The 26,628-nt window shown below is 36.1% G+C and overlaps 1 protein-coding gene across 1 annotated transcript in view; it reads right to left on the bottom strand.

Annotated features, from left to right (window-relative positions):
* The window catches only part of LOC140154686 (unconventional myosin-XVI-like), a 237,582-nt gene that overhangs the window by 90,591 nt on the left and 120,363 nt on the right, over positions 1-26,628 (bottom strand). The window contains 6 exon segments of the mRNA XM_072177253.1: positions 1,409-1,489; positions 3,015-3,187; positions 5,168-5,243; positions 6,527-6,697; positions 13,915-14,064; positions 16,355-16,563. Coding sequence (XP_072033354.1) covers positions 1,409-1,489; positions 3,015-3,187; positions 5,168-5,243; positions 6,527-6,697; positions 13,915-14,064; positions 16,355-16,563 — 860 coding nt within the window.

Below are 26,628 nucleotides of genomic sequence, written 5' to 3'. Positions count from 1 at the left end.
GTATTATGTATTATATATGTAATAAGTATTATAATGTAATTTGGAATGAGAACTGGTAATGCCTAGAATTGATATAATTTTGAGAAAGTTTGAAACTGTCTGGAAAAAATGATCTGCTTGAGACAATCTTAAATTATAAGTAGACAAATATACACAGGAAGTATATCCATATACACCATACAATGATGGACAGATTAATGTATGTAGAATGGTTTATGGAATGATTTGGGCCACTGTAAGCAGTGTCTTTCTGTAAAATGTTCAGCCTTGTGGGTCTGGCAGCACACTATAAAGATCATCACCCTGAGGATGGCTCACAAACAAATGGTGATCAATAAATTATTTATTTTTAAGTAGATGCAGCCAGTGCTGGTTTTACCTCCTCCATATAATACCAAACCATTCTTGAATAGGCAAACTTTTTTGTGTGTGTCGGGCAATTGACAATTAGGAATCAAGCTCATAACCTTATCCACATGTGTTATGGAAACAACCACGTCTAACGCCACCACATTACTCCTGTATATATTTCCAGCACACAAACACTAGTCCTATGTGAGGGCAGTGTAGCTTACACTATTGTTGTATGTGCAAGTAGTGCAAGACAAGTTGGATCTACAGTCTATTCAACCTGCACTACTCTCGATTTCAGAAAAATACAGCATTGATTTTTTTGGATTAAAAAATGTGTTTGCAAAATGAAACATAGCTAAATCCTAAACCTTTAGTTAGAACTAAGTGGCTATAAACGTCAAATTTTAATATTTGGTCAATTTTTGGAAATAGGGGCAAAAATATGTGTTTTTTTGGTGTTTTCATATGCTATGACAATCAAGCAAAATGACTTGTACTAAGACTTATTTCAGGTTATGCATTCTAATGTTTAGAAAACACATTTTCTAATATCTTTTATAACCACTTATCAAACCATACAATATTAAAATTATAACCAAACTCATAGCCTATACTCAAAATTTTGAATGCTTAGACTTGTGCCAAATTTTTGAATTTTGTGGCTACAATTGTTAGAAAACTTTCCCCTCTAATTGCAAACATATGGAAATGTGACTTGTATTTCCAGTTATTATTATGATTTAGCTATGTTACATTTGGCAAAACAGGATAAAGCTCTAGTGCTTAGTATTAGTACTGTATATTTCTGGAATCAGGAGTAGTAATCACATAAGTTTTGACACTTTTTCCCCAATTTAGACATACACTGTGTACCCACAGAAGTGGGTGATCGATTAATGCCAACAAAAAGCTATGAAACAACAACTCATTTGATAACAAAAGCTGTGTACCATCACATTATCTGGGTGGACCCTGGTCTCTTTACGCAATAAACAAGTGTTGAACTTTCCATGTAGCAAGTGTAATAATAACAACAATAAAATAAGGGGTTTACCTTGAAGTGGAAAGCCAAGGTTGCTGGTCCCTTCCTCTCTGTTCCAATAACTGGACGCTCATTTTTCTTAAGCCTTTGCTTCTACAAAATGAACACAAAAAATATGGTAAATAAAATGTTATGTTCACATTTTTTCAGTAATTACACTGAAAAGTATCTTGTAACATTTACTCAAAACAATGCCCTTTTTTGGTTTCTTTACACAATTGTAATGTACATTGTTGTATATATATAAATACCTAGGTGCTGTCATTATCACAAAATATATTCTACTTTGTATTCTCAAGATGGAATAACCAACTGTCTGAAATACTGAAATTCATTTTCAAATGTTTGCAACAGCGCCACCTGTCACTAGTGCTATTTGGTTATGCTGTTACCATGTATCAGTCAAGTTGTACTTTAAACCAAACTTTGAAAGAAACAGACAATTTAAGTAAAACTAGTTTCTTTCACTTTACCTTCGTATTACAACTCAAAATACACAGGGTACTTTCCCTATTGTCTGACAGCTAATGCCAATATTATGAAGAAAACTAAAAAAACCTCAATACAAACACAGGGGTTGATGTACATAGACCGCTCGTTCACTTGTTCAAAAAAGTTCAAAAAAAGATAACTAAGTCGAAGCCAACCAATTTGCTTGTACTATATGGACGATAATTGTACAAGGATTACTTGGCGACTTCAAAATTTGAACAAAAAATTCGCCTTCGGCTTAAAAATCCGGTAAAACTTGAAAATTTATGAACATTCAGCTCAAAATCTAAGATGGCGGCCGTAAAGTGAAAATTGTCAGAAGAAGAAAATTAAATCAAAGCCAAGCCATTAACATGTCTCACATGATAAGTAATTGCATACAGATTAATTGGGGACTTTAAAAAATGAAGAAAAAATTGGTCTTTGGTTTCAAAATGCACAAAATGGCAAAAAATCCAAAATGGCGGATATACGAATAAATGATCAGGGCCAACACCTGTGCAAAAAATATCAAAACAGTCTTGTGACAGGTTGAGCATGATAATAAGGTATGTTAAAAGTCACTACACCTGGGGGAGGGGGGGGGGTACTTGAATCACATTTTGATAGAAGTGTGCCACTGGAACTCTGAAACCCCTAACAAACAGCAGATTTGACTAGTTTTTTTCTCAAATTGGGAACCATGTTTAGGGGATTTTTTTCTCATATCGGGACCCATGTTTAATTATTTTACCTAAAAACAGCTGATTTGACAGTTTTTGAAATATTTTTCCCAATCGGGAACCAATGTTTAGAGCAGCACATCCCTGTATACCTTATATATGTGAGTCCCCCGGTACTAAACAAACTGCAAGACTAGCTTCTACAATGCCTGTCAACTTGAAGTCACAACATTTAAACATTTAAAGGGTTCAAGTGCAAATCTAATATCCAAAGGATGCCTTTTGTATTTATATTGTTAATATGTAATGAGAAGTGGTACCTCTAAAATGGCTATTTAGGGAGGGGCGCTAAACAATGAATATGACATTGAAAGCAAATGTGTACACTATAATATAAAATAAATTTTTTAATAGTAATATTGATAAAACCCTTTGAACCCTTCATTTTGCCTGTACACACTTACTCTACTCTGACGGTCAGATTTCCTCTTCTGTTTGAAGAATTCAAATGCATCTTGTGGTTTCTTGACTGACTTTCTGGACTTCCTGGATACTCTCTGACGTACGCTTGGTGCTAACGAACCAGTCCGTGTTATCCGGAATTGAAACATCTCTCTAATAAGTGGGCTGCTACTTGCTGTAATTAAATAATTAAATTAAGTAATTAAAAACAAATAATTATTACTATATCAGGGTCTGACCTAGGATTCTGTTTTCTACTGACCCAGGGATATTGTCGAGCTAATGGCCCAGCAATAATTTTCTGGCCCAATTGACATCCAAGTAAATTCCATCTCCCTCCCCCCTGTATTATGATTAATATAATACCATCATTATGCAAATGAGATCCTCTGCTAATGCTTCTCTCCATAATATTTTTAATTAGAAAGTTGAAAATAGCAATAAGTTCCAAGAAACAATTTGAAGATTCAGTCACGTAAGACAATAGTTAATTAGAGGATTTATGATGTTATGTGTTTAATTATATGACAGCATCTTTAGAAATGGAACAAAATATTATTATTTTGCAGAATTTCAGGTCTTGCCATAGAGATTAGATTAAAAGAGTCATGGGTCTGACATGTTGATGTGAGGGCAAATAGTAGGCAACAGCTTGGCAAAGGGGCTAAGGGTCATTAGCTGCAAAAGCGTTATGTTAGGGTTTAGGGAATTTTAGGTTAACATTAGGGTTAATCCCTAGTGTTAGGGATAGCATTAGGTTGGGTTAAGGTCAGTGTTACGATTAGAGTTAGGGTTAGGTTAGGATTATAGTTAGCGTTAGGATTAGGGTTTATTAGGGTTATGGTAAGGATTCAGGTTTATAACGACTCTTATTGGGTTTTAGGGTCGTTTTATTGAGTTTTGTCTAATAGCCATTTAGACTATTGACCTGTAACCCAAATAGTGTACCTCCAACAAACTGAAATCTTCAAAGTCATTGAAAGTGTGTTTGCTTGCATCTATGTCTGCCATATTAGACCTAATTAGTGCCCTCCTCTAATATAGAATCGATATCAAATTTATTTACTGTGCTTTGTAACGATTTGATAAAATAATGACATATTGACGATGCATTCGTGAATCATGTGTTTGAATAATTAAAAACTAATTACCATCTATACTTTCCCATCTTAGGTTATAATTTTGACGGTGTTTTATTATCAAATTGTGTCAATTTCCAATATTCACTCTCATCATTTTAATGTTTGTAAGCATTTTGATTCGACAAATTCTTCCAAAATGTTTGTAGAATGTTATTTTGAAATATTGTTGTAAAACATTTTAAGAAACTGCTTGTCAAAATTTGTTGCAACATTTTTTAATGTTTAACATTTGTAAAATCCAACAAACAAATGTTTTCTGTCAACCTTTGCACATCCTTCTTGACAATATTATGGAACTGTTTTGTGTTTGATAGGTTTTATCTTTCATTTTCCAAGAAACAGCTTCTAATTTAAGAACTCCTTGACAGAGTAAACAGAGGACACAAACAAGGCCACGGTTGATTTTTTTTAACCGTTACAAAGTACGATACACAGTCCTTTATGAAGATTTTTTCAAATAAACAGCTTTTTAAAAATAGAACAATTAATGAAGCAAATACTTTCATTTAAAATCATTTTCAAAGAAAATTTGCCAAAAAGCTTTAGTAGTAAAAGAACCTTGACAGAGTAAAGAGTGTTAAGGCAGCCACCCACACTTGTCTTCATTTTTAATCTCTAAAGAGCTGTGAGGCACATAAATCCTGCTACGTAGCGATGTATTTCAGATGAAAAAGGTTTATTGTTGAACAATGAGCACAGGACATGCCCTTTTACACATAGGTAGGCTATAATATAAAAAGAAAGAGGTGTGTTCAGGGAACTCAACTATTTACCCAACATGTTTTGCGGTCAACCTGGCAGTGGTCAGTTAGCACATGTGGGCTTATTAAGCCTAACACTGTCAAAGTAGTGTGTGTGGGTGCCCTGTGTGTTACCTGCCCCTGCTTCTTCCATAAGAGGCACTCAATGTGTGGTGTTTGGTAGGCTTATGGATAATATATAGAACAAATAAAATAAAATAAATAAAATAAATAATGTCCATTATATGATACAAAATGTTCCAATTAACTCACTTTTCATTGTGAACTGCACTGATTTGGCAAGAGTGTCCTTGTTCTTGTCCAAAACGCCATTCAAGTCATAATTAACCTGCAATTGCACCATAACAGTGAAAACAACATGAATAGTACAGGAGGGAAAAAAATATCATACATATGAACAATAGAGTATTGTTGTAATTAAATTGCAAATTATTGCGTGATACAACTGATCCACATTAAAACCTCTATGATTTTATATCATTATTATATTAGAATGTATACCAAAACAAAAGCTTGGACAGGTGCACCAGTCCTCTAATCAGGCCCATCGCCAGGTGGGACGCCTCCACAAAAACCGCTCAATTGGCTGCAAAATCTACTTTATAATTGTGACCGTCCATCACAAATGAGCCCAGGAGTAGGCCACTTCTTAAAGCTGAGATTTTTACAGATTTGGAAAGATCATACCTGAAGCTTTACCTTTATATGATATCCTGAAACTAAGTTACGTTTTTTCAAAATTGGCCTTACAACAGAGCGCAACACTGAGAAAACTCCACTTAAAGTATCATTTCTGTTGAAACCAGCTCCATAAAATGTCAATATTTAATTATTTTTAGTGTTTGTATAGCTATGTAACTTTGCAGCTGTATAAGAGAAATATGAAAGATTTCAAATCTGTGAAAATCTAATTTTTGTCACAATATGAAATTTTTGGATATTTTGCACTGTAGCTCAAAATCACATTTTCCGACTTCTGGGCTCATTTGTGGTGGATGGTCACGATTCCACATCACATATCAATGAGGAAATCTACACAGAATAGATGATCTACATCAATATGATTGTCTAAAATCCAGATGTAGATGTGAATTGCACACTTTGGGTTGGTCTATTTTGCTGGCAAAATGACTGTATATGCCTTGGAAAGTTATGCTGGGAGAGCATTATTTTAACGCATTTACCACAAAGTTTGGTATTGTGGAACACTTTCATTTTGACGCAGTGCAGTACCACATTTAATGCGCATTAAGGTGGGTCGGAGGGGAACATTACCTAGCCGTGATTGAGACAAATAAAGCTGACATACAAGAGGAATGTTATGGATCTATAAAAGAGGTGTCATTTCCGCCTTATGATCAAGATGCATCTCGGGAGAGGGAAATTGCCAAACATCGTTTTGATATATTATTTGCTTTAATTCAAGAACACCAAGACCTGTCGATATATATAAATGTGACTATTGGCTTCACTGACTCATTTCTTATAAGATCAATGTATAGCACATTGCAGTTTTTTGGTTAAATGGCCAAAACTATAAATAATATGGTGTCTGCCATCAATGCAGATTTTCTCTCCCATAACATGTAGATTGCCCAATATATTACTTACAATTCCAGCATAGTGGAAGATTTGGAAGTTCAATCCTCCATCTTTTGGTGCTTTGTAGATATTCTTGGCTCTTACACCAGGTCCATTATGTAGCTTCGTTGCTAGACTCTTATCACAGCCTCTTGGAAAATGACTTTCTTCATCTAGTAAGGCAAGGATACCAAGGTGTTTCTGGAAACAACAATGAGAAAAATATACAGAGGGTATCCCTGTGAATAACTAAGGCATATCTGTCATATTGAGCTGTTACAAAAGGGGGGGGGGGGGAGACAAAAAAACCCACAAGGCTCTAACTTACTGGTTGGTATCTTTAAATGGCCTTATAAAAGTGTGCACAAGTGTATGCTATCACCGGCACATTGTACACAGAATGCAAAAATCAAAACCCAAAAACAATAAGCAAACAAAAAACAAAAAAACAAAAAAACACACCAAACAAGCATTATTTGAAATCAAAGTTTGACAGGATGACATAATAAATAAGCACTTTGCTGTAAGTACAATGGGGCCAACATTCTCAAATATCTATATTTTCAGACTTCTCAGATACAAAATGTACAAACAGTACAAGCTAGCATTTTAGGTATTTTTAAATATTTCTTGGTAAAATTACTTCAAAATGCTAAAAAATCTGTACTAGTTGGCAGCTGTTGGTGTAGCAATGGTGGCCACATGCTGTACATGATATAGAATTCTGAAACTTCACTCAGTGGTATGACACACCTGTTACAGGCTACAGCAAATATCTCAAGAGCTATAATGAAAGACAGAGATAAAAACACTTTATCACGTGTTGTGATGCTGACTTGCTGAAAGCTGCGGTATAACCAGGCGCCTTATTGTTAATTTTGCAACTTCAAATATACAAACCATCTCAAAAGTTAGGTCTTTATAGTAGGAAACTTTCTTTCCCTAAGGCACCAAATCATGCCTAGAAAAGTTACTTTTTGCGTTGTAAAAGTACGTAATTTCTCGCCATTTTATGCTATTTCTTTTCTCCGATTGGCACCAGATAAATCAGCCTTCCTTTTACGGGCTTTTAACCAATCAAGGATCATAGGGAATTTGATTGACAGCGACGTCAGACGCAATAAAGTCTATTTATCTCTGTCCTTCATTATACAGCCTCAAGTTGTTGACTTGTAAATGATACTGCATTCTGAAACTTTGAACTCATCATCAGTCAATGACATGAGATAGCTGCTCTAGAAAGCTAGGAAGCATCCCAAAAACCACCACCCCCAGACCTGACATCCTGCTAGTGATACACAAATTAATGACAAATGGTAGCTATTGCAGAAACTGGTATTGACGCGTGGGTCGACTTGTGTTTAATGTGTCGTATGAAGGGCGATGATTTAGAGATTTGTAATTTGATTTAAACTTCTTTTATTTTGTTTTCTTCAACATGGGCATATTTATAGCACATATAAATGATTAATAAAAATGCAACCTGGTTAACATACCATATTTCCTCAAATAGTCACCCCCTTTCAATTAAACGCCCCCACCACCTTTTACAACCAAGATGTTTCCGGAAGTCATCATTCCCAAGTTCATAGTTTGTCATTTCAGCGTGAATTTTAAGCTTATCTAATTGATTTTAACAGGAATTATCATTCTAAAAATGCCCTCTAATAAACGCCCCCCTTTTGGAAAATGCAACGCCCCCGGGGGAGACTATTCTAACGACAGGGAAACAAGTTGCACAGTGGCTCAGTGGTTACGGCCTTGGACTCATAATCTGAGAGCTTGCTTGACGTGCGTGGGTTCGATTCCCCGTCCCACCACCGTGTTGCGCCCTTGGGCAAGGTGCTTTGTCTCGCTTGCCTCACCCCACCCAGGTGCAATGGGAAGCTGTTAGGGGTAGTCACAGTCATTGTACTGATGAACCCTGCTCCATTTGTAGGCAAACGTGGTTCCGACATATTCTAATAACGGCGGAATAAATGTAAAGCGCTTTGAGGCTGTTTACGGCATAAAGCGCTATATAAATATCTGCATTTAATTTTTATATATTTAGGCATTTGGGAGGGTAGCCAGGCAACATAAGTTGACGTATTATGAAAACCGTTTGTCCGACTTGCTTCAAACAAAAGGCATGTTGATCAGTGTACCGTGCCCTACTCAATTAATTTATTGAATACATGCTTAGAGCATTTCCTGATTTCCAGAAATACCTTAAATGCTATAAAAGCAGGTGATTTTAAATCTGCACAAGTTTGTCAGATAAGCTCATCTCATTCATGAATGGGCTATTCCATTTAAAATCCACACTACCTCTGTGGAACAGTTTGGAAATATCTGCCACAAGGGGAGTATGAATTTCAAATGGAATGAACACATTAGACAGCTCCATTTGAATTTCATACACCCTCTGAGAAAGATTCAACCCGAATCTTCCCCTGAGGGAGAATGAGTTTCAAATGGAGCTGCTATGTGTTCATTCCATTTGAAATTCATACTACCCTGTGGACGATATTTCAAAAACTTCCACAGGGGTAGTGTGGATTTTAAATGGAATAGCCCAATACAGTGAAAGTTGAAATACATGTTTTTGGGAATTAAAATAGCCAGCACAGAAAAAGTTGCATATTTCCGATAAACCTGTCTCATTCATCATGAATACAGGGCGATAAATAGTGTACTCCTAATACATGTATGCTTTTGAAAACTGATATGGCCAGCACAGGTAAACTTGTGTCCTTAGGAAATCCATAAAGGATTAATCGGATTTACCGCAATTCTACAAATATATCTAAAGTTAAACCATTAAGATTTGGACATTTATTATCCATTACAAATACATCTTGAGTTAAACCATTAAGATTTGGCGATTCATTTAATATCCATTACAAATAATATCTTAAGTTGATCCATTAAGACTGGCTATCCATTATCCACATATTTTCAACAAGGCGGTTCTCGAACCACGAGTCTCGCCTGCTTTTGTGACCGCCTGCTTTTGCGATAACTGTTGGTAGAGAGGTAAATGAATTTGGCGGTTATCGGCTGGGCACGATTATCTGGCTGATGGCAACTATACTGTACCCACCAAGTTTCATGCCCATGCAACAGTTTTTACTAATATGACCTCAGATGACCCCTGGTGGCCCTGAAATGACCTTCCAAAATTTTGGCTCTAAATGTTGACTGTACCCCTCATGCCAAGTTTCATGCCCATACGACAGTTTTTACTAATTTGACCTCAGATGACCCCTGGTGGCCTCGAAATGACCTTCCAAAAATTTGGCTTTAAATGTTGACTGTACCCATCAAGTTTCATGCCCATACGACAGTTTTTACTAATTTGACCTCAGTTGACCCCTGGTGACTCCGAAATTACCTTCCAAATATTTGGTTTTAAATGTTGACTGTACCCACCAAGTTTCATGCCCATACAACAGTTTTTGCTAATTTGACCTCAGATGACCCCTGGTTACCCCGAAATGACCTTCCAAAAATTTGGCTTTAAATGTTGACTGTACCCACTAAGTTTCATGCCCATCTGACAGTTTTTACTAATTTGACCTCAGATGACCCCTGGTGACCCCCAAATGACCTTCCAAAAATTTGGCTTTAAATGTTGACTGTACCCACCAAGTTTCATGCCCATACGACAGTTTTTACTAATTTGACCTCAGATGACCCTGGTGACCCCAAAATGAACTTCCAAAAATTTGGCTTGAAATGTTGACTGTACCCATCAAATTTCATGCCCATACGACAGTTTTTAATAACTTGACCTCAGATGACCCCTGAGTGACCTCGGATTACCCCGTAATGACCTTCCAAAAATTTGACAAAACCAAAGAACTATTTCATCAAAGTAATAAATCAAAACAGAAAGATGCTTCCTTTACAAGTTATCACTCATTGAAAGTGCTACTTTGCTATACTTTACATGGAAAGCGACTATCTAAAGTCGTCATATTTCCTTAATTACATGACCGATCAAGCTGTTATTTGGATATGTGATGCACAGTTGAAAATTAATTATTAAAAGATTTGGTGACCTCAGTTGACCTTTGACCTTGTATGTGACCTTTGACCTCACGAAATTGGATAAAGTATGTTGCGCTGAAAATCTAATCAGGTCGAGTACCTCTGGCCACGCAACTCCCCACCAAGTTACGTCACTGTACCCCATACGGATCTCCAGATAATCTGTTCACAAGGTATTTTGCTTATTACGCATATATTATGCAAATTAGGTACTTAATTACCATATTTTACACTCAAAATCTAATCAGGTCGAGAACCTCTGGCCCCACTACTCCTCACCAAGTTACGTCACTGTACCCCATACGGATCTCCAGATAAGCTGTTCACAAGGGTTTTTGCTTGATACGCATCAAATACGCATAAATCATGCAAATTAGGTACTTAATTACCATATTTTGCGCTGAAAATCGAATCGGGTTGAGATCCTCTGGTCATACTATCCCCTACCACGTTATGTTGACCATACCCACCAAGTTTCGTGCCCATACGACAGATTTTAGTCATTTGACCTCAGATGCCCCCTGGATGACCTCGGGTGACCTTGACGCACTAACCAATACAAACTTGTTCTGTCTGGGGTGAAGATGCACCCACCCACCAAGTTTGAAGAACGTGCGAACCCTAGTCTCCGAGAAAATAGGTTTTTGCATTTTATGCATAAATTATGCAAATTAGGTACTTAATTACCATATTTTGCGCTGAAAAGCGAATCGGGTTGAGATCCTCTGGTCATACTACCCCCTACCACGTTTCATCATCATAGGGCTTAGGGATCTTACGGATCCCCCAGATACAGCTCCACAAGGCGGATTTCTTCAGATTTCCAACCATATTTGTAGAATCGTTCCGCATAAATTATGCAAATTAACAACTAAATGCGCATACTTTTCGCGAAAAACTAATCAGGTGATCAGCAGATGTGTATCATAGCTGCCACCAGGTTTCGCTACCATCGCCCGACGGATTTTGAGATAGTCTGTCCACAAACTCCGCTATCAATGTGCGCTGATTTGCGCATAAATTATGCAAATTAGCTATGTTAATTTGCATATTTTTCACCGAAAACATATCTGATTACGGAGCAAACTTGGATACCCTTCCTCCCACCAAGTAAGCGTCGCCAGTGGTCTTACGGTTCCCCAGATACAGCTCCGGACGGACACACATACATACATACATCCACACACACACCCGCCCCTACATACATCCACACACACGGACAGACAGAAATAGTGATTACTAAGTCCCATCCTGAACAAAGTTCAGGCGAGACAATAAAACGAGGGTATATAAAGAAGGGCAAAGCCCTATGGCCAAAAAAAAATAACATGTTTGTTTTCTGCCAGTGTACAACAAATCAAGAAAGCAAGATTTGATTCTTATCATTATGTCAAGATTTACGGCATAAAAGTTTCAAATCTGCAATGAATCAGTCGAATCTAGGTCAATTTATTTCATCTTCCTTAGAAACATAATTATACTATAAAATTTTTTGTAAAATATTGCATTTTGTGCATAAAAATATGATTTTTTTGAAAAAGAAATGCTGTAAAATTGATCACAAAAAGGGACATTAGCCAACCCTACTGGAAACAAGAGGGTTTTTTCCCTTAGTCTAATCTCCCCATTTATATAAACTGATGTAGCAGTTTGTCATTCTACTGAATATGATATATTTTGTGTTTCCTGATTTCAATTATAAATTCAGCCAAGTACAAATTGATTTCTTTGTTTTCAATATTTGTACAACTTTACCCCCCATTCAACCATAGTAATTGCATAATATAGGCTTTGACTGGCACACAAAGTGCAAGCTTTTGATGTTTGATCAAAATATCCAAGATGGTTATTATGCTTTCTTCACTGCAAAAAACATTACTTGTTGTTACATACTTATAGTTGGTTAAAATTTCCACTGACATCTATCATCCTAACCTATAAGCCCTCCGAGCCTCAGTGGAATTAAATTAGGCAATATATTTAGCACAAGATATTCATGTACTCTGATTTTAACACATATTTCTCTTGTTTTTGAAGAATGCACTTGCCTGGAAATGATTCCGATATTAGGCTAAACATGTTTGCTTCCTGTATGTGCTACCTGAGACTGGTTTGCTAGTCTCAGTCAACAACCAACATGCAGGTTTTTAAAGATCAAGATTTGTGGTAAAATATGCTTCAAATCCCAAATATGTTTTATCAAATGAGTTGTAAAGACGGTTAGATGAAAAAAAAATAGAATGTGAAGGTTGGTTTTCTATACATGTTCTTGAATTCTTGAAGCAAACTCTATAATAGGTATGACCATAAAATTGTGATGTTTAACATTTTAGCCTAAAATTATAATGAATAGAAAAGACAGTACATTTCCAGTACAAAAAGGGTTCAAACATATTTTTTGAGCAAATATTAGTGAAGTTATTATATGAAAATATGTTGCCAGACTTGGCTGAACAGTTGTGACCAGTCTGCAATATTAGACAATTATATGCTACACAGAAGGGCATTTTTTTCAGTCATTATACAAAAAAGAGATAACAATTTATGAAAAGGAGCATTTGGTTTTTGGTAATATGTGCATTAAGGAATTGGATAGCAACCTTTGCAAATAATATTTTGTGGGACCTGAGAGCACACCAGACACACCAAATTGCATCCTGTATATGAGGAATGTCCTCCTGATATCAAATAATTTGCGATGTAATACAAATTTTATGACAAATTATTAAAAATGTATATTTTCCACATTTAACAGTCCTCAAAGTTAACTTTTTAAATCAACTGATATGTACTCAAACTGTATGTAGCTGGGAGGAAAAGCCATCCCATTATTTGGAAATTTTGACCTTTCATATTGAAGATATACATTTTACCCATTCTTGGGAAGAAATGTGCATCTTCAATACAAAAGGTAAAATTTTTCAAATGATGGACGGCTTTTCCTCACAGCTACATATGCCTTGGGTACATATCATTAGATTTATAAAGTTTACTTCGCCCACCTTTAATCCAATAAACAGCGAAGAGGGAGACTACCTCTTACCCTATCTGTCTCGGAATCAACCCTTCTTACCCTTGCTCCAAGCCCACCTTCAACCCAATAAACAAAGAGGAAGCCTACCTCTTGATCCATCTGCCTCAGTATCACCTTTTTTTACACCTTGCTCCAAGTCCACCTTCCACCCAATAAACAGAGAAGAGGGGGCATACCTCTTGATCCATCTGCCTTAGTATCAACCCTTCTTACCCTTCCTCCAAGCCCACCTTCAACCCAATAAACAAAGAGGAAGCCTACCTCTTGATCCATCTGCCTCAGTATCACCTTTTTTTACCCTTGCTCCAAGCCCACCTTCCACCCAATAAACAGAGAAGAGGGAACGTACCTCTAAGAAGACATCCACTACTGGTTTATTATTTGTGAAGTTGATCCTTTCCAAGGAGATACCTTCACTTTCACACTCATCTTGTTCCTGGAGGAAGATGTACTCATTGAAGAAATTCTGCAACTGCTCATTGGCTAAATTGATGCACATCTGTTAATATAGAACCAATTATATGCTTGATTTATTACTTGCCCAACTTTAGAATTTAACTATAGTTAACAGTCAGTAACATCAACTTTATCAATTTGGATTTTAAAATTCTTCAGGTGCCCATGGGTACCGCCATTACAAGACCAACAAGTAATTTTTAATACTTCTGTGGTTCGGGTACACAATGCTGATGATTGATTGCGTAGAAGAGGCAGGGTCTCCTTCCCTTCTATGTGTGCCGATGACCACCAGTGAGTAAATTGTCTTGTTGCCATGACTGTTAATCAGCCAATCACTAACCCTGTGAAAGATGTTAAAATATCTTCTGCAGGGGGAGTATGAATTTCAAATGGAATGAACACATTAGGCAGGAACATTTGAATTTCATGCACCCTCTGAGAATGATTCAACTCGAGTCTTCCTCACAAGGAGAATGAGTTTCAAATAGAGTTTTTTAATGTGCTAATTCAATTTAAAATTCATACTCCCCCTGTGGAAGATATTTCCAAAATCTTCCACAGGGGAACTGTAGACTTTTAATAGATAAGTCCATTTCCATTCAACAGTTCAGGACAATCACACCCGAATTATGTGCGAAAGACAAGTACATTTTCTGTCACTGACAGCCTCCATCCGTATTAACAACATTTTAAATTTGATATGATTGACCGGATAATGACCAAACTTACAAATATTTTCCTTGAAATATAAACTGACCACAATCCTCCCTTGGCAAGTCAATGATACTAATTACACTGGTCTTACAAGGGGGAAGAAAATTCTTTGTCATGTTATCTAAGGAAACAAACAAAAAATCTTCCTAGGCTGAAATACTATACAACAGTTTGGGTTGGATTTCTGATTGGATTTTGAAAATGATTAGTAACAGTTTCATTTCCTAAATAAATCACATTGGGATAATCATGATAATAGATTGCCTATGGTTATTTTGCCCCATCTCCCACCAACTTAAGGTGCTCAGAGCAGTGGCATAGCCAGCACTTTTTCAAAAAAGTCTTAAATGTCGAGGCGGTCACCATCCCACAGGGGGGGCAAGACTTTTCACAGGGGGGCAGCTGCCCCCCTTGGCTACGCCACTGGCTCAGAGTAGACAAGACGTAACATAGTCTTAACAGATATTATAGTATATCTTTCAAATGCCAACATCTAAATTTGTATTCACATTGCACCACATTTTTGTTTCTGCTTGATGGAACTGTAGCACCTGAAGGGCACAACTTGAGGTAAATCACAGATTACATTCCCTGTAATACTTCATGTGCTCACAGCTTGTAAATGGTCTATTCTAGACCTTTTAATAGGCTAATTTTGGTATACAGATTAATCATTTTTTTAGAAAATTGGCCAATTTAGCCTTAATGTTAGCCAAAATTTACAAAAATTACCAAATAAAATGAGGGACAATTGAATTTTTAATAATACTGGGTTTAAATTCAGATTCCACATTCAGATTTTCAAACCAAACCAAACCAAACATGAGTACCCCCCCCCCCTCATGTAAGCCTAAAACACTATCACTTAAACACTTTTTAGGTGTTTTAAAGAAATGTTTTTTATGCTTAAATTCTAGCCATAAAAATGGTCTGAATGCACACACTCCTTGATATAAGTAGCACTTTTAAAAGCTTTTCAACTGTTTAGTGCTGGCAAACTTGCCATAATAAATAAAAACTGTGAACAAAATGTCACAACCATTGAAATTCAAAAAGCCCAGATGGTTGTTTGTGATCCGATGATTTTTAAAAATAAATTGCATGAATCTCAGATTATGCAATTAAGTTCTCGTGGAAAATTAAAAACATAAAAAACAGGCTTTCAGCATAGATATGGTTCTTTAAAAAACACCTGTTCACTGGCAATGTGGTTACGGACAAGGACGGAAGATAGCAATGATTGAGTTGCTGGTCATGAATCCTTGCCCTACTCTGGTGATGTCTTGCAATAATACTATTATCTACTTGATACACCCACCGGTTCCGTTTGAATGAAAAGGATGTTATAGGATTCAAGCCATAGACATTGTGTGTTAATAGCTCAACACCCCTCTCACTTAAGTGGTCAGGCTGGTGGTCACTATATGAGCCAAAATAGCATCATTTCTAACAGCACAGTTCAATAAGCTCCATTTAAAATGCACAGCTCAAAATTTAACCTCTTTTGGTGAAACATTTTGTTATCCAGCAGCACATACAAAGTTCATTCAGGTGAGTATACAAACAAGTTGTGGTTAAAGAACTGTGAACTGATAGATGAGATATACAACACAAACCTGTTCAAAGCTGTTGTGGTTGAAATTCTCAAAGCCAAAGATATCCAGGATACCAATTTCATACCCTGTCTCGCAATCTTCTAATGGTTGCAGTAATTGGTTGACGTTATTCACAACCCAACTGAATAGCCGACTGTATATGGCTTTGGCAAGGGCATCCCTACACTCACTTGCTTGAGATACATTGCGCACTTTGGTAATGGCTTCTCCTGCAGTAAGAAAAATTGGGACAAATTGCAATTATTATGGGAGTAATTTAGGGGGCTATCATTTTCTTCATAAAACTTCAGGACAGATAAGAGTCAAATGTGCCCATCCACCACAAACTGGTCGTAAAGTCGGCATTTTCCATTTTGAGATACGATCAAAAATAGTATGTGGATTTCTATGTAAAATATAGTAGGAATTTGACCTTTGATGAACCATAACTTCACTTCCAGATGTCCGATGAAGCTGGTTGAGGTGTCGATTTAAAGCTGAAAGTGTATTCTTTCAAAATCTACAATAAACAGAAAATGATCTAGAACCGACTTTACTACCACTTCGTCGTGGATGGCCACAAATGTCATGTAGAGGTTATAAGGGATCATTTTGTGATAAATTTGTCTAAATTCTACTCCTTTTCTAAAATATGCTATGACCAGCAAATCTGGTCACAAGAACCACCAATGAAAGCTGCATGAAATGTGTGTAAATAGGGTTAAAGGTGATGTAGGGGTTATTCGGGTCATTTTGTTAAAAATTCAAAATTATATTATCATAAATTACATGCCATTGCATTGTACTGAACTTGATAAGAAGAATGAATGACCGAAGTTCTTTAACTGTTGTATACAGATTGGGTTCAAAGGTCACAAATGGGGCAATAGTGATTTTCAGTCATTGGTCAAAAGAACAGCTGGTTTAAATATAATGCATTGATCACATTGATTGGGGTCAGCAGGTCATCCACATTACTCTCTGGCTATCAAGAGTGATGGGGGAAAAAACACATATTTAACAGTATTATATTAGTTTTATTGGTTGGGGCAAAGGTCATGCAGAGGTCAATTTGCAGCTACCTGCTATTTGTGGCTCTTGACCCACAGCAGGTCTAGTTCTAAATGTGTGTGTGTGTGTGCAATAAGAGGAAAAATTATGCACAATACTCTTTTGTATACAGCATGCCACAAATGAAATGAATTGTTGTACGGTAAGTCGGTAATGCATCCCTTTTTGTCTCGAGTGCACTTACACATCTACAGTAAGTGTTTAAAGTCTAAAACTGTCATGTTTCACTAGCAATTTATTTTGTAAAAATGATGTAATTTATCAAAAACATTACAACATTCATTTTAAAGAGTAAAATGACATCATTTATCAAAAATATGACAATATGTTATTATACACGTATCTTGTCAGGCAGGAAGGATGTGTGATCTATACAACACTATCTGTCATTACATATATATCTTCCATATTTAACCTAATTAGCGCCCTCCAGAATTTTTGTGTGACATCTGTCTTTAGTGTCCTGTTTACCTGAACAACTAATTCCACCAAATGTCTGAATAAAATGAATTTATAGCTATTTTAGGTTATGATTATGCATATTTTGACTTAAGATGCATAGTATTTTGAATGTTTATGCATAAATTCTCATTTGTGACTTTTATCATTCCATAAATTTAATAATACTCCTCTGAAACTGCCTGACCTAAGTGCCTGGGACTCTAATTAGGTTAAATACGATAACATCTTTTGTATAACGTCATAAAAATGTAGGAAAATCTGGAGTAACATTATTCAACATGCCCATGTCCTACTTTGTGTAATGCTTCCTTATGTACAATTTGATTTGAAGAGTAATCTTCAAAATTGGACATTTCCAACACCTACAACTATTTCATAATCCTCCCTGCTGCTTACGTGCAAGTTTCTGAATGATTGGTAAGAAGGACCTTTTTTTTCTTGCATTTTAATTTGGCTAATACTTTGTGTAGAGAGGCATTCATCACCCACTCATATCAGTGAAGCAAAGACATATTCACATGAGTATGATAACTTGAGATTTCATTAACTTAAGAGTTAAAGTGATAATCCAACTTATGTTCACACAAGGGAAGATTAGTTGGTGTACATGTAGGGGTGTAGTGGCTGATTGATGCTCATGGTTATTAGAGTGGGAATATTGGTGCACGATTTGGAGCACAGTCTTTCAAATTTTTATGCCCCAAGTGCTTCTTCACTATCTCATAAATTGCACGTCAAGTCATCAGATTTCCAAAAACTTAAGACATCTGACATTGTGTGGACACAATAGCTACATACAGAGAATATAAAGTAAGAGTCAAGTTACGACAGCAAATGGTGTGGGAGTATTCAACATTCCTTGTGTAGTGTCTTGTATTATAATATTATACATAACTTTGGCTAAATTGGCAATTTTTTTTATTCATACAAAGTAAAACAATCAAGTTAAATGAAAAGTTTAAATGACATGGTATTTCAATGCGCATTGTTACTGCATGTGAAGCAAATTTATAGCTTGAGGTCTATAAACCAATTTAAGGCAACTACTTCAGCTTAAGTGATCAAATGAAACTGGTACGGTACAATCCAAACCTCACAATTTTGACTTTCCAAACTATTTAATACTGCATTATTTAGCCCATATAAAGCCATTTTTCCAACAAAATTACATATAAAATTCTACCAGTATTTATAGGTTAATGAACGATTATAACTTGTTGGGAGATAAATTTGACAAAAAAATAATGCTGATGTGTCTAATGCATGAGCCCCAAAGGGGGGAGTGCATTAGATGCATCAACATCAGCGCAAGTACATTATTTTGTTTTTTGAACAACAAGTAATATGCGTTCATAAACCTATTTCATGCATGAGAAGAAAAAAACATGTGATTTTTGCTGTTTTTATAACAAAACTATCACTAAATATATTGGAAAATAGAACAAAATATAAATGCATCAACCCGCCAAGAAATGAATCAAAATACACGACGCTTAACGCTAATGTCTTGAAAGCACTAGCATAGTACGCTGGAGTGCACATTATACTTTAATCAATGCATGGTTTGGATTTTTCTAATGCTTGCTCTGATTGGTTCTCGCTATCTAAAAGTGTATGAATGTCATTTAATGCATCCTATTCAAGTTAAAGGTGTATGTGTGACCAGATCAACAGCCTCATCCTCCATATCCTCCATGTTTCTCATAAAAACTGAAATTTTGGTATCAGAAGATATTTTTCTTATTACCCCCTGAAATTAAACACCAGAGGCATGTTTCATTTAGATGATTTGAACAAAAATGTGGAAAAAAGTGGCAATTACCATCGGAAGTATGTCTAATTCTATGGGGAAATTGTTATACATGTTTTTGCTTATGTTATCAAGACCGCTGAAGTAATACAACTCAAAATTTTGAAAAGGATTGTTTTAATAGTATGTGTCAATGTAAGAAAGAAAACACAATATGAACAAATTTGATTACCCACCTTTAACTTCCATGGCATTTCCCAATTGTTTGAAATGCAAATATAGAAAGCAAATCAAATATCATGTTTCAAGGGGTAATTGCAAATGTGGATAGATCACGAGTTATATTTACCCCTGGTGGTTTAAAACATATCTATTGTTCTGCCTACAAGTCTCTAGCCTTCTTCTAAGACTTGTGCGGGGTGTGTGTGCTAATATTAATGGCTCTGTTTGGGTCTGAAAAGTCAAAGCTGAGCATACAATATAAATATACATACACATGGGCATCATATCTGTAATTAGAATGTGAATCTCCAAGTAGCAATTCAATTCAATTCAATTCTATTAAATAAAAAATAACCTTGCGGCCCAAAGGCTAAATTGCGTATTCTTTTACATGGTATAAAAATCCAAAATCAATACATGTATAATCAAATTACAACAGGAATAGAAAAACACTTATTAATACAATAAATTAAACAAAATATTGCACAAGATTCAAGCACTATTATTGCCACATGACACTTAACCCATTCAAAATTATTTACACCACAAAAAAACCCAAATTGTAAATCCTCACCCACTTACTTGCATAACTTTTATTACTTACAAGCAAACAAGTAACATACATAATTACACTCACAATCATACTTGATGCAGTAAGCAGTCACAAAACAAATCACTCCTAAAATACTCACAGCTACGTTTACATGCATAGATACATTCCACACACATCCCACCCTCCCTGGTACATGAATATATATTGCACTTTAAAAACATGCACCACATACATTGGGACAGTCCGGTTAATACTGATTCAAAACTAATTGTGAGCTACATGTACAGGTATGGTTCACTGTACACAAGGCCAATGTCATAACATCCTCTCCAAAGGATGCAATTGCTCCGTACTCTCATGGTTTAAACCCAATTCTAAATATACCATAGGAGAACAGAAGTGTGCATTTAATCTACAGCTGTTGCCAATCAACTTCAGCCTTTTTTTCCCAAATCAATACCTGAGCAAGTCGCCACCACCCAGAATTGAAGCTGGTTCCTCAAGTACAACCTTTCGGCAAGTACCCTAATCATATTGGCCATGCTTTCCTATGTTCAATGTTTTGGCACTATTATCAGATGATTGCTGAGTATAGTCCCACCCCGCTTTTGGGTGAACATTTTTCAAAATTGGGGGTTGGTATTATGCTGGAATAACAAAAAAAAAAATTTTTTTTTTTTTTTATTTTTTTTGTTTTTTTTATTTTTAAATTAAAAAAAAAAAAAAAAAAAAAAAAAAAAAAAAAAAAAAAAAAAAAAAAAAAAAAAAAAAAAATCAAGATGTTTTTGTTATTTTTTAATATGAAAATTGATAATTTGTATTCATGTCATACTCTATTAATGATTTCAAAATGCATTGAATTTGAATGCATTTTGAAATCATTAATAGAGTATGACATGAATACAAATTATCAATTTTCATATTAAAAATAACAAAACATCTTGAATTTTTTTTTTTTTTTTTTTTTTAGGTCAACCATGAATGATCCTAGCATTTAGGTCTAGGTCCTGGGACACTCCAAAGCCGAAAAAATAAATAACTTAAAAAAAAAATTTAAATTTTTTTTTTTTTTTTTTTTTTAATTTCTGAAATTTTCCGAAAGTTTGGGGTGGGACTTTACTCAAGGTGGGACTATACTGCGCGTCAGTACGGTAATTACCTTGGGCTTTTATTCAAATCAAACAGTCATCATTGTCAATATTTGGTGCCAACTAGTTGATTTCTAAGAAAGCTGAAGTCCTGCGACCCCACACATTATCCCAAAGAAAAGTGATTCATTCCTGAGGTTATCTGCTATGCTAGGTCAATGCAGTTATGATACCAATTAACACATAAAAGTTTTACTGACTACAAAGGAAGAAATGAAAATTGAATGAAAATTTTGTGAATTTCACAATATTTTCATACTTGCCAGTGATCTTTAATACCAAATTTAAAAAAATAAATTTACAAATAAGATAATCATGACTTCCTAAATTTACCCAACCACAAAACTGACAAAAAGTGAGGAATCCAAGAAGCTCTTTCCATGGACATTTGCTAAATTCTCACATAAAGAATACATAAGAAAACATGTAGGAAATTTGCTTATTTTCCTGGGAAGTTAACCAGTGTTTTTCTAGACCTGACCAGCTTCAAGACTGGGTCGTCGACAAAGACTAACATGACATACATTATATGATAGATTAGATGCAAATAAAATCAGACCTATGGACATCATATGCAATCACCGCCTCCTTTGCAGTCTAGCAGGAAGAAAGACAATCTCCTCATTTGTGTGTCAGGGGAACCTTACTGTCTGTCGGCCTGGTCAGCCTCAATTGTATTTAAATTGGTAAATATCAATTTAACAATCTACAGACAAAAAGGCGGACAAGCATGACATGTATACGGAGAGCTTACCAGAACTGATTATGTCCATTTATAGCTATTTATTTCATAATTTTAGCTGGTTCTTGGATATATAATCTGTACCAATCCTATATGTGTGCATCCATGTTTCTTTTTACATCACAGCTAGGAATAAATACTTGGCTCATCTGAAGTGGAGGTCACTTCAAATCATCCCCAAATTCACATGGTTTGGAATGCAGAGGACAGTCCAAGCTCATGTGACCTTGGAATGATTTGAAATGACCTCCATGTTAGAAGAGTCTGGTATTTATTCCTAGCTATTTAATATGAATAAAGAGACACATGTAGCAGCCGACAAGTGAATCATATTGATTTTAAGATTTTAAAAAATCGAAAGATCGTTATTTTTTGTTGGAATAAATACTTGACCATAGCCTGTTCTGCTTCTGTGTTCTCCATATTAATTCAGTTACATACAAAAAATACATACAAAAACCAATCAACACCATTTTCAAATTGTGGGATAGGCTTTTACGACGGGAATTCATAACAATTAGTGGGTTTTTAGCGGGTTCGCCGTCGGACAAGTTTATAACTGTCAAGCTTTCGTCAGGAGTTGCTCTGACTTCTTCAGGACAAAGTACCTAAGAATGAGACATGTAGACCGCCCCTTGTCTACTGATGACTCTGAAAAGAGCCGCTTACTGAAGACTGCCCCTTGTCAACAGAGAACAAGCAGATCTCGCCTATCTGCTAATATTAAAGGTTTTGGTGGCTCTGAAAAGAGCTGTTTACTGAAGACTGCCCCTTGTCTACAGAAACAAGCAGACCTCGCCTATCTGCTAAATTTTGTTTTTAAAGGTTTGGTGGCTCTGAAAAGAGCCGTTCACTGAAGACTGCCCTTGTCAACAGAAAACAAGCAGACCTCGCCTATCTGCTAAATTAAAGGTTTGTTGGCTCTGAGAAAGAGCTGTTCAATGCAGACTGCCCCTTGTCAACAGAGAACATGTAGACTGCATATACTGTAATAGAAGTATACGGCTTACCAGGAACCGATTGGCCACTCATGGACCAATTGATTGATTGTATGCACGATGAGCGTTTATATCACTTAATTGCGGACGTGGTACAGATTAGCGGCTCTGTGATTGGTTGTTTGAAAAATAGAGAGCGCCACATACGACGTGATAAAGATTAGCGGCTCTGTGATTGGTTGTTTGAAAATAGAGAGCGCTACATACGACTGATGTCTTTGCCGTTATTTCTATTGATGGTAGAAGTTTCATTAACTCTGATTTCCAAACGCTTCACGGGTCAACCTCATCCCCAAGTGAGAAACTTGTGCCAGTTTTGTTGTTTTGTCCCACAGAGGTTCATGCCCTTCTTTGCAAGCAAGTTCACCTAATGCCGAGCCGTCTTCTTTCTTTTGTCTTGTGGCTCTTCGGTGTTCAGATATTCTGACTTTTAGTGGTCGTTTGGTTTGGCCTATGTATTGCTCACCACAACTGCAAGGTATAGAGTACATGCATGGTGCACGATCCTTGGGCAGAAGGACAAGGGGCAGTCTTCAGTGAACGGCTCTTTTCAGAGCCACCAAAACCTTTATATTAGCAGATAGGCGAGATCTGCTTGTTCTCTGTTCGACAAGGGGCAGTCTTCAGTAAACAGCTCTTTTCAGAGTCATCAGTAGACAAGGAGCTACATGTCTCATTCTTAGGTACTTTGTCCTGAAGAAGTCAGAGCTACTCCTGACAAAAGCTTGACAGTTATAAACTTGTCCGACGGCGAACCCGCTAAAAACCCACTAATTAGCATTTTCAAACTTTCAAAGACCATCAGCATCTGCCCTATTGACAACCACCTCTGCAATTTCCAAGGTAAGTTTTTGAAAATATAATCAAAAGTAACACACATATGTGATGCGATCAAGCAAAATCAGTCGGAACTCGGAAATATTGATTTTGAGATATAGCCAAACAAAGGATATAGTTCCTTTTGTTTCCTTTTGTTTTTGGAAACTCTTTAATTGCTCATATCTTTGGAACTGGTTGTTAAATTTCAATGGGGCTTTCTGTCAAATGCAGCTTTGAAAATGCTTTTTACTATCCTATAAGATAATATTTCTGAGTTCCAACTGATTTTGCTTGATCGCATCACATATTTGATCAGTTATATTTGCCTATATCTCAAATTTAGAAAAATTGATATATAACCTTTTGCAAATGAACTAGTTACACAACAAATAGTTACACAACTCATGTATTATGTGACTGATGCTCACAATGTGCACAAAATACAAAATGCGTCATTCTACAAATTACATTTATAGTAAATCAGTACATAATGCATGCATAGTAGTTGACCTTTTGTAACTCAGCAGCTGTTTACAATGTAGTTTCCATCCCATGCAATATATCATTATAAGAAACTGGGCTAAAGGTAGATTATTACTTCCTCAAATCTAGTGCACATAGACAAAATTGGGACACAACGCTTGCTAATGACTCTAAACCATGGACTGAAGAGATACAGACTAACCACAAACAGCCACAGCATCACCCAATGAGGGCCAATCGTTCCATGAAGTGTGACAGATGAAACTGCTACATACACACCGCTTATTGAAGACACGCAGTACTCTATTGTGTAGGCAGGCAACGTTGGCATGCTGGTTAGATATGCACGATCGAACTATTGGCCCTCATGAATATGCAAGAATTCACAGCATACAAAGCATGGGAACTTATGACTGTTGGTAAATAGTGTGTATTAGTTTATGCTCTAAACACCCTCCTAAATCGACCAATTTTGAAATTTGAGCCCTGCATAAGCGACCATTTTTGTTTTATGCAAATTAGCATTTTTTTCCTATTCCCTCTTTTGTCCTTTTTGGATATGTTGTTGAGGATGTCTTTTAGAGATATTTACAACAAAAAACATTGTTCCAATTTTGTATGGCTCAAACGTAAATTGACTAGTCTATAAAGGCAACTCTTTTCACTTGCTTGTGACATCAGTTATCTTTTGGTTGAAAGAGTTCTGATGCTACAGTAAGAACTTCATTTGAATGAACACAGCATGACCTATAATGTCTTTTGACTGGTTTGATCAGTATTTTTGCCCATCCCACATAAACACAATCATTTATGCCGTACATGTACAGTTTTGTTCATTTAAATGAAAATTTTACTATAGGATTGTTAATTATTTATTTGAAAGCTTTTTTGCATCCTGATAATAATCATCCAATGTTGGTTGTCTCTTGCTCATTTAAGGATTGGTGGCTCTGAAAAGAGCCGTTATCACAACACAGGCCACCCACATCTCACCTAAGAAATAATGAAATCTGAAATACTAGTCTTAAGCAGACTACTCATTGTCATGCAAGGTGCTAGGAGCAAGGACACAAGTAAATCACTGGTTTAACTGAGAATGCACACTTGCACAATAAACATCATGCAAAATCAACACATTTAGTACAGCTGACCTCATAACTTGGTTTAGCACTAAAGATGCAACAGGTTATTCTCATGCAACTGACCTCATTACCTGGTTTAACACTAAGGATATCTGGGTCTATTTCATCAGAATCTAGTTTATCATCATCTGAAACTACATTATGCAACAATGATTAGCCAATGGATATACCATCACTTACCAATTCTCAATAACGAATGCCTAGACAGCCATATAAGAAAACACATAGTCACATTATCAATACAGATTCACACTATTATTTGGCTTAGTATACTAACTTATGGGTATAATGTACAAAATGATATAAGTTTATATAATTTGGTTCACCAAGTTTGGTAGTGACGTATGTGCGTAATTCGCTCGCCGCAGTATCAAATCGTGTGCGTAAACGCACTGAGTGTACACGCACACGTAGATGGGTGTTTTGTCAGCACGATTGCGCAGCAACCGTGAAAAAGCATTGACGTCACTACCGAACTTGAGGTGAACCAAATTATAGGGCTGCCTGTACAGGGCTGCCTGTACAGTAGGTTTAAATTGGCAAATCCAGACACAATATGTGATGCGATCAAGCAAAATGAGTCTGATGTCCATCAAAATTCTGTTTTGAATTTTATTATATAAGCCACACTCGGAGATATATTTTGCTGAAAACCCCATCATAATTTAATTTACGGTTCCAGAGATATGGCTACTTTAGTGATGCTCAGAACAGTAAAATACAAAGGAATTATGATACTATTATTGGCTTTATAAATCTCAAAATCAATATTCCCGACATCCGACTCATTTTGCTTGATCGTATCACATATGTGACAAGAGTAATGAGACTATGTTGACAATTTTATGTACGGTACGAAATCCCATTAAAATTGGACGTCCGATTTCAAAGTTATGAGTGGTTTG

Source organism: Amphiura filiformis, chromosome 6 (assembly GCF_039555335.1).
Source record: "Amphiura filiformis chromosome 6, Afil_fr2py, whole genome shotgun sequence".
Classification (NCBI taxonomy): domain Eukaryota; kingdom Metazoa; phylum Echinodermata; class Ophiuroidea; order Amphilepidida; family Amphiuridae; genus Amphiura; species Amphiura filiformis.
Note: the sequence above shows the minus strand (reverse complement) of the source record. Positions and strands in the feature narration are given on the sequence as shown.